This window comes from Zootoca vivipara, chromosome 2 (assembly GCF_963506605.1).
Source record: "Zootoca vivipara chromosome 2, rZooViv1.1, whole genome shotgun sequence".
Taxonomy (NCBI): Eukaryota; Metazoa; Chordata; class Lepidosauria; order Squamata; family Lacertidae; genus Zootoca; species Zootoca vivipara.
The window spans coordinates 12,240,241-12,253,081 of NC_083277.1; the positions used below are offsets into that span (position 1 = coordinate 12,240,241).

Consider the following 12,841-nt stretch of genomic DNA (forward strand, 5'->3'; position numbering starts at 1 on the left):
TCTATTCTCATCCTGAAGCAAAGTTCTTAACCCAAAGTACTATTTCTGGGTTAGCGGAGTCTGTAACCTGAAGCTTCTGTAACCCGAGATACCACTGTACAGTGGTACCTCTGTTTGCGAACGCTTCTGGTTATGCATGCTTCGGGTAACAAGCTCCGCTAACCCAGAAGTATGTGCTCCTGGAAGTGAACTTTGCCCCCAAATGTGAGCTGAAATCACGCACCAGAGGTGCAGGTGCAGCGGGAGAAGCCATTAGCGAAAGCGCGCAACAGGTTGAGAATGGTTTCCTGTTACGAACGGACCTCTGGAACGGATTAAGTTCATAACCGGAGGTAACACTGTATTCCTTTGGTGGTGAGAGAGGTTGGGGTTGGCCTAGGGCAAGCATCCCCAAACTGCGGCTCTCCAGATGTTTTGGCCTACAACTCCCATGATCCCTAGCTAACAGGACCATTGGTCGGGGAAGATGGGAATTGTAGTCCAAAACATCTGGAGGGCCGAAGTTTGGGGATGCCTGGCCTCGGGGGATTAAGGAGGCAGAGGAAATATTTAGGTTTTTTTAGGAGAGCCAATATGGCTTCTGGATTGCTCTCCTGTACTATTTTAGACATGTGGTTTATATACGTATGTGTGTTTACCTTGTGCAATTATCAACAATTATTCTATATTTGAGAGCTTAGAATTCCTGTAACACCTGGCACCTATATAATGATGGTGCCAGATGAGAGCATTCCACAAGTGGGAATTGGCCCAACATGGGGATGTCGTCTACTATCATTTAATGTGTGTGTGTGTGTGTGTGTTAGGACAGCGTTTTTCAACCACCGTTCCGCGGCACACTAGTGTGCCGCGAGAAACTGCCTGGTGTGCCGTGACGAGAAGGGTGAGATGGGCGAGATGTTGCCTGGTGTGCCGCGACGAGAAGGGCGAGATGTTGCCTGGTCACGTGCCGCGGCGAGAAGGCGGCCGCCATTAGGGGGCGTTGACCCGCCGGAAAGGAAGCCAGCTGGGTCACGACGCGGGGCGAGCGCGGCTCTGAACAGCCACCACCACGGCCTCGGACGCGAGAGGCGGCCGGCCGGTGCTGCTGCTGCTCCTTTTCTCGCTCTCGCTCCTCTTGCTGGCGGCGCCCAGGGCTTGGTCGGCGCGAGGCCGACAAGCAGAACAGCCTCCGGAGGGCAGCCAGCGGCGTCTACCGGGGCGTGAGCGGCCTCTTTGGCGAGAACGTGCGCACCCTGCAGAAGGTGAGGCGCCAGGGAGGCCGCAGCGGCGCCTGGCCTGGACTGAGGAGGGGCAGGCCCGTTGCTCCCGGGGGGTCGCGCGGGTTGCAATGGATATCTGGATATTTATCCAGTGGATAAAAAACGGGGCAGGTGCTGGCGGGGGCACGATGCTTGCCTTTGAGATGTGGGAGCGAGGGGGCAAGCAATGACCCGGAGAGGCAATATCCGTGTCCTCTGGGTTTCTGTCAGTAAGGATAGTGGTTTGTTTAATGGCAAGATAATAATACTGTAATGGGAAACTACGAACTTTACAGCTATTCAAGAGAATTACTTTATATATAGTCAATATAGGCACAGAGTTAAATTTTTTAACTTTTTTAATGGTGGTGTGCCTGGTGATTTTTTTCATGAAACAAGTGTGCCTTTGCCCAAAAAAGGTTGAAAAACACTGTGTTAGGATATCTGATGGGTTTGGGACTTTGGAATTGAAAAATCTGCTTTTAAAAGTCCTGCTCCTCTGAATATCAAAGGTTATGCAGAGCCGGTAAAATTTTCTGCTATCATCGCGTACAGAAAATTCCTTTACAGTATTGCAATTTTTACATATTTCCTGCAGACACCCCTTTACTAATGAGCATCGTAAGCTTGAGTGCTCTGCTTAAACACAGAGCTGCATTTCTATGTTATCTTCTCCAGGGAACAGAAAGCTATCCAAGTGGGACTTGGGTGACCTCTGCCGGCACGTGGCGAATTAAGTGTTGGAGAGCAAGAGGAGAAAAATGGCTATCTGTCAACAGATGAATGCAAGCCCAAGAGGCTCAGTAGTTTAAACCACAGCGCCACCTGCATTTTACCTTTTTTTGTGCATGGTCAGTGCTGCTTCGGCTACCTAAGTGCAACAATACTCACAGCCCGAAACAGGTTACAGAGGCAACGATATGCTTTTGTGGACTAGACTCCAGTTCACCAAATGCATGAAACAACTGGAATATTTATAGTGTGCCTGGAATAATCCTACACAAAATGGAATGGTAACAATCCCTTACTTCCATAAAAATCATATTAAGAGACCACTTGTTGCTGTGCATATACAGTACCATACATTTAAAGTACATTATTATTATTAAATGTATTATACTGTCCTTCATCAGAAGACCACAGAGAGATTTACAGCATAGAGCACGAATGTCAAGATTTAATATCTGTACAATATTAACAAGACAAGTCACCCAAGACTCTGAATTGTGCCTCAAAACAAACTGTCAATCAGGAAGCCAAAGGGCTTGTCTCCTGAGTAAATTTTATTTATTAAATTTCTATACCACCCTTCATCTGAGGAGCACAGGGCAGTTTACAATATAGAAACACAAAAATACATAGCATAGTAACAAAACAAAACAAAAACAACCAATAGCCCCCACCTTTATTGAAACTCTTCAAATGGAAACATTGAAATTCATGGAAACATTGAATTCTCTCTTTAAAAACATTCTTTAAAGTTTTCTTTTATGTATTTTTAATTGAAGCAGGTCAAACAAATCAATATGATAAAAACAACAGAAATGCAGGGAAAAAAGCAGCGAGTGACTTCTCAGTTGGGTTTCCACTAGGGAACTCTGAGGAAAACATTTCTGATTTTCTGAACATGTACAGCAGGCATCCCAAACTCAGCCCTCCAGCTGTTTTGGGACTACAACTCCCACCATCCCTAGCTAACAAGACCAGTGGTATAGTCCCAAACCAGCTGGAGGGCCAAGTTTGGGGATGCCTGATTTACAGGGTTCCTCCCATGGGTGAGCTCTCTAGTCCTGAAGTACCATCAAAATTTCCCCTACATTCCAAGCATTCATGGTTTTTTGTGTGTGTCCTGTGTGGAGCTTGCACATGGATTTAACTATTTCCCACTCAGGGCATTTGCAGGGTCTCTCCTGTGTGGACTCCCTAGAGCAGGCTTCCTCAACCTCGGCCCTCCAGATGTTTTGATACTACAATTCCCATCATCCCTGACCACTGGTTCTGCTAGCTGGGGATCATGGGAGTTGTAGGCCAAAACATCTGAAGGGCCGAGGTTGAGGAAGCCTGCTCTAGTGTCTGAGGAACACGAAGCATCGATAAAAACTTTTTCCTACACTCCATTTATGAGGTTTCTCTCTCTTGTGGAGCTTGTGGCGTAGCTTGAGGGGAGGCTGTGGGTCTGTGGCCCTGGGCACATTTTCTTGGGGCGCAACCAGGCGCCCCCACAACAGGCTCCCTCATCGGAGCCTGGCTCCAGCACATGAGGGAGCTGTGGAGGCAGCTTTCTGGCGCAACAGTCCAATGCTGGCAGCTGCAGCTATACTCCAGGGCAGAGAGAGGAGAGTTGGTGGCAACTTGGGACTGAAAAGTTTGTTTACTGAGCTGGTTGAGTCACCTAGTGTGTTTTTCCCTGTCAGCAAACAGTTACCTAGCAACAGCTCCTGATTGGCCAGAGTTCCAAGGGAGGCAGTTGGAGTGGAGTGACAGTGTGAGAGATTCATGGAGTCTGTGAGGGGGATTCTGTCAGGAGAGTTTGTTCTGACAGTGGGTAGAGCTGAGGAGAGCCGAGAACTCACATGATATGCTCTCAGGTTCTGAATCGCAGAACACTGTTAAAATAGAAAAGACACAGTCCCACACGGTGTTCACAGGAAAAAAGAGTCCTCAGAGGGAATACTGACACAAGCATCCCCAAACTCGGCCCTCCAGATGTTTTGGAACTACAATTCCCTGACCACTGGTCCTGTTAGCTAGGGATGGTGGGAAGTTGTAGTCCCAAAACATCTGGAGGGCCGAGTTTGGGGATGCCTGCTCTGACAGGAAAGGGCAGTAGCTATTCTGAGGCAAAGGAGGATTTGGGGGGCTGTAAGGAAACAGTCCAGTTAAAATCCTAAATTCCTGAAGTGTGTGTGGAGAAGCCTGATCTATGGAAGATGTGTAAAAGAAAATAACCTTAAGCCTGAACAACATTCAGCCTTTAACTTGAAACCGTACTCATTTTAATAAAAAGCAACAGCACTGTTTGTTACATTTCGGTGGAAGAAGAACCAAAACTCCTTGTTTACATCTGTTATAATACAGTTTGTTTGCAACCCGTTTTCCCAAAAGAAAAACCCACTGTCACTCGTGATTCATTCTCCTGAGGGAAAAGGAAACAGAGGGCTGGCCTAGCGGCACCAGGGAGAGAAAGTGCTGTTGTGCCGTTGCACCCCTCTCCTTGGCTGGGTGCCGCCGTGCGAGGATGCTGCCAAGGCAGTTTTCTCACGCCCAGCTGCAGCATACCCTCCACCGCTGTGTGGATCTTATGATGGCTCAAAAGGCACAAGCGTCAAGCAAAACACTCTCTACACTTCATGCAGAAGTGTGAAGCCTCTGGTGTTTGAGAAGGTGTGCTTGTTGGGAGAAACACTTCACGCACTTCACACAACGATAGGGCTTTTCTCCTGTGTGGATCCTCTCATGAGCCTGAACCTGCGATTGCTGAGTGAAGCGTTTTCCGCACTCAGAACATCCATATGGTTTTTCCCCTGTGTGGAGCTTCCAGTGACTCCTCAAGCCCGAGTGTTGGGAGAAACACTTCCCACACTTGCTGCAACGATAGGGCTTTTCTCCTGTGTGGATCCTCTCGTGAGCCTGAACCTGCGATTGCTGAGTGAAGCGTTTTCCGCACTGAGAACATCCATACGGTTTCTCCCCTGTGTGGATTCTCTCGTGTGCTATGATGTGTGACTGCTGGCGGAAACGTTTCCCACACTCTGGGCATTGGAAGGGCTTCTTTCCAGTGCGAACTCTCCGGTGGCTCAGGGGGACCTCTTTCCTTTGCGGTTCACGTGTTCGCTCAGAAACCGTGGTTTTTCGACAGAACAGGTTTGATGCTCTAAGCAACCGTGAGGTTTTTTCTCCAGTGTGGCATTTCTGATGTTCGATAAGGCAGATCTGAGGGAGATCTTTCCCATACACAGGGCACAACGGCCGTCTCTCAACATCACCTGCAAAGGATAAACAACAATTCACTTCTGAACTTGAGAAGGAAGGAAAGGAAGGTAGTAAAATTAATAAAGGAAGAAAACAATACATGAAGATGTGCAAGAAACTGAAAATGGTTGGGGTGTCTGCGTAAATTTATCATCTCTCTAAGTCTGTCACACTGCTCAATTATTTTTACTTCGCCCTACACAAGGGGGGGGGGCATTCAGCTCCTTTCTGTGAACCACAGGAACCAGCAGTCCCATGCAATTTATCTGTTACTGGACGCCATCTGAACTGACTACAGGCTGAGTATGAAATGTTTTAATATTCCTTCATAAATAAACTTCTTGCACATAGAAAAGCAATGTGTCAGGGAAAAACTTCCAGCCTTAAATGTCCTCAATGACAGGTTGGTTATGAATGCACTTGGAGGTTCACTCCCCCCTTCTTTTAAAGCAAGCATTAAGACATCAGACCATAGAATCATAGAACTGCACAATTGGAAGGGACCCAAAAAGTCTTCTAATCCAACCTGCTGCAATGCAAGAGCTGGATAGTGTGTGGTGCTGATAACCCTAAAGTTGCAGGTTCAATCCCTGAGGGTCAGCTGCACATTCCTGCATTGCAGGGGGTTGGACTAGATGATCCTTAGGGTCCCTTCCAACTCTGTGATTTTATGAGACAGCTAAAGAATCTCTGACAGATGGCCATCCATCCTCAGGGTTTTTGCCTCTCACCAACCAAGACAAATATTCCTAAATAGGAGCCAAGATAAAATAGTTGATTTTTTTTAAAAAGCAACCTTGGTTCTCAAACTTAATTTGTTCTGGAAGTCCGTTCAACTCCCGAAACCGTTCGAAAACCAAGACGCTTGGCTTCCAAAAAACATTCAAAAAGCGGAACACTTACTTCCGGGTTTTCAGCATTCGGAAGCTGATTTGTTCAGCAACTAAGCCGTTCAGGAACCAAAGTATGACTGTATAGTGATTCTTATAACATGGCAAGGGACAATGTCAACTGGAATCTGTGAACTAGTCCACAGCTTAGGGGAGGCACAGAGGCTGTTACAGAGGTGATGACAGTTCTCTTCTTCACAGTGCAGAATAAACTTTGTAGATAAGCAGAGCTGAGGTGGCAAAAGGAATTAAAAGACTTCTACCATAAGGATGCAATGTTTTCTGGGTGATTATAACTCTCTCTTGGAACAAAATGGCGCATACATAAGAGCCAATTCTCAAGAGGCAATTAAGAGTTCCTGGTAATCCCCAATTGGTTTTTGTTTTTGTTTTGTCAACCAGGTTCCCTTAACTTCTCACCTGACTTGGTGTCCGACATCTCTGATGCATCCAAGACTTGAGTACACGACACCCAGGGCTGTTCTCCCTGTTCCAGCTGGGAGATGAGAGGAGGCTTAGCCAGTAAAAATCCTTGCCAAGAAGGAACAAAAGAGTGAGTAGTTTGGTGGAAACTTCCTAAATTTGGGGGTGGGGAACCTGTGCCTCTACAGATGTTGTGGCATTCCAACTCTCATCAACCCCGGCCAACATGGCCAATGGCCAGAGATTTGGGGGTGTTGTAGACCAACAATACATGGAAAGCTGCAGGTTCCTGGTTCCTGCTACAATTGAAGGGTGGGGTGGGGAGAGAACAGAAGACAATACAAGCTCCTTTCAAAAAGCTGTGCAGGGCAGATGTCTACTAGCTCCATCTAGTATGCTGGCTGAGATTCTATCTGCCTGCACACTGTCTCGCCAGAGTGGTGCTGGTGCATGCTCTGGTAATCTCCTACTAGGACTACTGCAATGTGCTCTATGTGGGGGTCCCTTTGAAGGTGACTCAGAAATTATGTACAACTAGGCTGGTGAAAGGGAGTGGCTGCTGGGACCCATATAACACTGGTCCTAAAGGATCTACCTTGGTTCCCAGTATGTTTCTGAGCACAATTCAAAGGGTTGGCGCTGATCTTTAAAGCCCTAAATGGCCTCGGCTCTGTATTCCTGAAGGAGCATCTCTACCCCCCTTTGTCCAGCCCGAGGTCCAGCTCTGAGGGCCTTCTGCCGGTTCCCTCACTGCGAGAATTTCTTATACTGATTCCCGTGTTTTGGTAATTTGTAAACTAATTAGAGATTTCTCTTGAAATAAGAAGCGGTACACAAAATAAATAAATCACCACACTGATGTTTAACTACCGCAACAGCTGTGCTACCCCAGGAGAGCTAGATTTCATTTTTACAGACCACCCGACCGTTGCCTGTAGAGCTCAGCACAGAAACCAAAGAGGCTGCTGACGCAAGCATAAAGCAACACATTTCCATGTTGCCAATGTCCCAGTGCTCTCTACATTCTGGAGAAAGAAAGCTTGAAATGGAAGTCTGACCAACTGAAATAAACTCAACTCTCCTGAAAATGTAAAGGATTGGTGGGAGAGAAGACAAACACACAGGTTCCTTGCAAATCATTCAGCCTCTACCAGAAGAGTAATCAAAATGCTTACCTAAGGAGGCCAAGTTCTCATAATTCTCCATCATGACTTCAGCGTACAAGACTTTCTGATACGGATCCAGCAAATCTCCTTGTCCCTCGGTGAAATACACGGCCACATCCTCAAAAGTTACTGGACACTACAGGTAGAAAAAGGCCTCGGTTGTTCTCTTCTTTTGGCTGGGACTTAGCCCAGGCATCCCCAAACTTCGGCCCTCCAGATGTTTTGGACTACAATTCCCATCATCCCTGACCACTGGTCCTGTTAGCTAGGGATCATGGGAGTTGTAGGCCAAAACATCTGGAGGGCTGCAGTTTGGGGATCCTGACTTAGCCAAAGTGATGCCTAAAATTCAGAGATGGTGGCAACCTGGGAGGGGTGGCCCATAATCTGCAGTGGTGATGTCATCTCCTTTACTTATCAGAGTGCTGTTCAAGGATGGGTGATGTATAATGATAATGGCATAAAGGTAAAGGGACCCCTGACCATTAGGTCCAGTCACAGACGACTCTGGGGTTGCGGCGCTCATCTCGCTTTAATGGCCGAGGGAGCCAGCGTACAGCTTCCAGGTCATGTGGCCAGAATAACTAAGCCGCTTCAGGCGAACCAGAGCAGAACACAGAAACGCCGTTTACCTTCCCGCCGAAGCGGTACCTATAGGTGTGACCAAAATATGGGCACCCCTGTGTGTGCGAGAGCGAGTGAGCATGAGGAGGGGGTCCATTTCTTTTCAACTGCCCAAGTAAACCGTGGTTTGCTTCTTTCCTCTAGCACCACCTTGGCCAACTTGGTTCTTTCCTGATGCTTTGGACTACAACTCCCATCAACCTCTGCTCCCTGCACAATGTACTAGAGGCTTGGTGGCACATTGGAAACATGTCAGAATTTGTCCTTCCAACCCCAGAATTATCCATTATGACTAGCAGAGCAGATACCACCTACCCAATCCTTCACTAGAAATGCTAAGCATTCAACCTCGGGTCGTCCAAACGCCCAGCGTGCAAAACTGCAATTATTATTATCATTATTATTATTCCCTACCCATCTGACTGGGTTGCCCCAGCCTGAATCACTGGCAACGCTGTTGCTATTAAGTGTTATTATTATATTTATCACCTTTATTAAAATGTACGCACCACCCTTTGTCAATAGAACACAAGGGAAACCAAGTCGGTCTCGGTTGCGGCATCTTAAAAGAGGCCACCATTCGAATCCCGCGCCATCCCGCCTCGTTTAAGAAGAGGCTGCGCGTAAGGGAGACGAGTTACTGCAAATCGCGCACGTGCGCAACACGCACACACGTTCGGACGATCACCCGGGCCTTTTGAGATCGTGGGAACTGCGCGCAGCTACGAGCCTCTTCCTCCCGAACCCGCTCGAGCTCTGCCCAACTCGGGCAGGCGCAGCCGAGGAGAAACGCGCCCCTAATTCGCCCCCAAATTCCTGCAGAAACCGAAACTCTCTCCCCACCGCGCCTCCGGCATTTCCCCGCCGCCACCCACCAGCATCTGCACCACGCGAAGAGCAAGGATCATTCAGAGAGACGTTCCCTCGAAGCTGCTTCCTTTCTTGCCAGTGCACGCCCCGCTTCTTCTATCCCGGGATCTCAGCCCTTCGGGCCCCTGTTCCAACAACCTGCAGAGGTTTAGACCACTGGTCCCTTAGCCTAGGAATTTGAATTTCCTGGAGGATTTATTTTGCGTCGTTTGCGTCCGTCCGTCCCCCACAATACCACTTCCTGCCGGTCCTGGGAAAAGCAGGAATCCAGGGGTCTTCGTTTTTATGCGCGCGCGCACACACACGCAGCCTGAGTTTGAAAGACGACATCGAATCAGATTTGGAAGGGACCCTGAGCATCGTCATTAGTCCAACCCCCTGCAAAGCAGGAATACGCTGCTGTCCCACGTGGGGATGGAATCTGCGACCTTGGTAGAATCAGCTCCATGTTCTAACCATACTCTGCTCCCAAGGATCTACTTGTGGTGCATAAAAAGAAGCTTTTGGAGTTCATTAATCATTTTAAACCATTGCCCTTGGGACACGTTCCACCATGGGAGGGTTAGAAGAAAGTTGTGCAGCCTTGTTTTCTCCATATTGGAGGGGGGTGGGGAAGCAGTGAAACTAGGCAAAAGATTCACACCCACCATGCAATGTAGACTATAAGAAAGGAAAATGTAACTTTTTTCATAAAAGCTATGGGTCTTGGAGAAGTTGAATCTGCGTAGAAGGATTGCAAACTGAAGTAATTGTGAATTAGAATGCTTCTATTGTATGCTTTGACTGGTGTGCAAGATCATTCATGTCTGCCGGAGATTAGCCTTTTATCGCTTGAATAAATAAGAAACATGGACTGTGGGAGATAGAAATGTAGTACTTTCATATAAAAATCACAAGGCAGCAGTTATTAGGTCATTCTAAGGCATAATGCTGCTATGAGGCAGAATGTTCCCTTGCTCAGTGCCATAGATGCAAGACTCATGCAAAATGTAGCTTTCCTTCTTCCATGTGCTATAAGGCTGGTTGTAATACTGGATAGTTTTTTCAAAAAAGTTGGATCAGCAGGCGTCAGCGGGTATAGAGCTTGCTGGCACCACTCATGGCGACACCTGCTGATGGTCAAGGATAAAGTATAGAGACATTTATTTCCAGGTACCCGGTATTTTCTTTTGCTTGAACTAAAATTTTTAAAAATTCCTTCCAGTAGCACCTTAGAGACCAACTAAGTTTGTCATTGGTATGAGCTTTCGTGCGCATGCACTTCTTCAGATTCTTTCTTTTGCTTGGCCTAGCAAATAATTACATAGGAGTCCTCCCCAGCCAATGGGGAAGAGGGGAGGGATCTTGGGCTCGGGATATAAATTTGTGCTTGTACTAATCTGGGTGTGGTTACACCAGACACCTGTCCTAGCAAGAACGTATCAGTAAATTTCTTTTGCTGTTTCACCAATCTTGTTCAGGTTTTATTGGGAAAGGTCCTAGGACTCAAAATCCTGGAACAAACCTACTTTATTTCAAGTTACAGGTTGGTAGCCATGTTGGTCTGACGTAGTTGAAACAAAATAAAAAAATTCCTTCCAGTAGCACCTTAGAGACCAACTAAGTTTGTCATTGGTATGAGCTTTCGTGTGTATCTGAAGAAGTGTGCATGCACACAAAAGCTCATGCCAATGACAAACTTAGTTGGTCTCTAAGGTGCTACTGGAAGGAATTTTTTTATTTTGTTTCAACTACTTTATTTCACACATAGACCACTGCCATTATCCCCATATGGCCTGCTGAGTTTCCCTGCTAAGCTATGAAACTGAAAGAAGACTGAAAGAATTTAAAAAAATTAAACAACTATTAACAATTTGTTAGATAATGTTTGGAGCATCGGAAAATGTTGATGACAATGGGATGGAACACAGCCAATAAGAAACAGTGTACAGTGGGAAATTTCAAAGGAAAGACATTGATTAGGGTTTGCTTGGTTTAAGGGGAGGACGAACAAAGATTGAACTGTTAAAAAGCTTTTCTAGGAAATACGGTCTGCCTCCCTGCTGCTATTACAGGCTGGCTGTTAAGGCGCCTGGGAAAATATGGAGCCAGAGGGTCGACCTTGGAATTCCTATTTTAGAATGAACAGAGGTATTTGGACTGGAAATTTAAGAGGTCTGCACAGAATCTTTGACAGAGTGGACTGTGCAGATAAGGAAAAACATCTAGTAAAAGTGAACTATTGGGCTTTCATACATGCAGAAGGGAGGAAAGGAATTTATTTTAGAAAGGTTGATTGGTGATTTACTGTGGATTGACAATTTGTGGAGTAACCTCACTTGTAGATGCTGTAAATGTTAAAATATTGTATGTGCAGGAACTGGTAAGTGAACAGCGGGTGGTTAAGGATAAGTAAGTTTTTTTAAAAAAACACCCTATTGTAATATAAGATTAATTGTAAGGAATGGAATGTGAACTAGAAACAACTAGGAAAATAAAGCAGCAACAAAAGGAAATGTTGGACACATCAACAACGTAGTGCAAGAAACCAATTTTTGTAGAAATTGCATTAAATTTGGGTTAATTTGCAGCTGATCTGGTAAAATTTAGAAAACTAATAAAAATGATTTGGTGAAAGGTTCCCTTTATCCGATTAAGAGAAGTCATGTGAAAAGAACGGAAGGAAGAACTTTACCTGCCAGGTGTGCAGCCAGAAATTTTCATGGAAGGCACAAAAATAGCCACATGCCTACGTCACTTCAAGTGCAACATTCATGTAGAGGAAAAAAAATCTGTCTTGGGCTGAGTGTTACAGTTTTCAGTATACTGAAGTGTGCAATCAAATACACACACTTACCTGGGAGTAAGTTCCACTGAGCACATTGAGTTATATCTGAGTTAACATGCACAAGGGCTGCTCAGTAAGAATTAACAAAATGGAAATATCCGAATTTCGCATCGTTAGCGCTTCTTAATTTTAATTCAGATGGGAGCAAAGTAAGACACAACATAAATTCAAAGCTTTGCATCGTTTGATCCAAAGCAAAGGCAACCTACATTAATAACAAGGAAAGCAGATGTAACATATGCTAATAAACTCTGTTTATGCAAACATTTTAAATGCAAAACTAAGGAAAGCTAAATGCACTTTATATTTTCAAGAAAAAACGACCCCACCTCCACTAAAATATTAGGCACTATGTACTCATCTGATTTAAAACCAGTATCAAAGAGACATTCTCCTGTGGCAAATAGGGGAAGCCTCTATAATTAAGGAGGCAGGGAAATGTTGAGTTCCTTATTTTTCTGGATATTGATTTGCTACAAATTGCTCACATGTGTGGGTAGACTAGTAAAAAGAAAGTGAATTTAAGGCACTAGGTTGATTTAAACAAACAAGCAAAATTATGTTAATCAAACAGGGAGAGATTTTTAAAAGGTTGCAGTTGGTGTCCCAAAGAATTCATCCAATTTATTCAAGTTCTCAAAAGGCGACAACACTTTGCAAAGGCAGGCAGCCACCCTTGTGGGCTTACAACACACCCTTTTAAATTGCCATGGCCTAAACAATCTTCACAGCTCGTCGCCTTCAGCAAACTAGAACCTTTTCCGCAGCTTCTCCTATCAACAGTAGCAGCACTTTGGATATTATTCCCTTCTAAGCGCCCCTGCCCCA

General features: G+C 45.7%; 1 protein-coding gene across 1 annotated transcript; it reads right to left on the reverse strand.

The window, feature by feature from the left end:
• Positions 1-4,523: 4,523 nt before the first annotated feature.
• LOC132591634 (gastrula zinc finger protein XlCGF49.1-like) lies at positions 4,524-5,496 on the reverse strand. The gene is made up of 2 exons (XM_060270986.1): positions 5,487-5,496; positions 4,524-5,227 (listed from the first exon to the last, which is right to left on the reverse strand). The coding sequence occupies exons 1-2, from the start codon at positions 5,494-5,496 to the stop codon at positions 4,590-4,592; spliced, it is 648 nt and encodes a 215-aa protein (XP_060126969.1). The 3' UTR covers positions 4,524-4,589.
• Between the last annotated feature and the right edge of the window lie 7,345 nt (positions 5,497-12,841).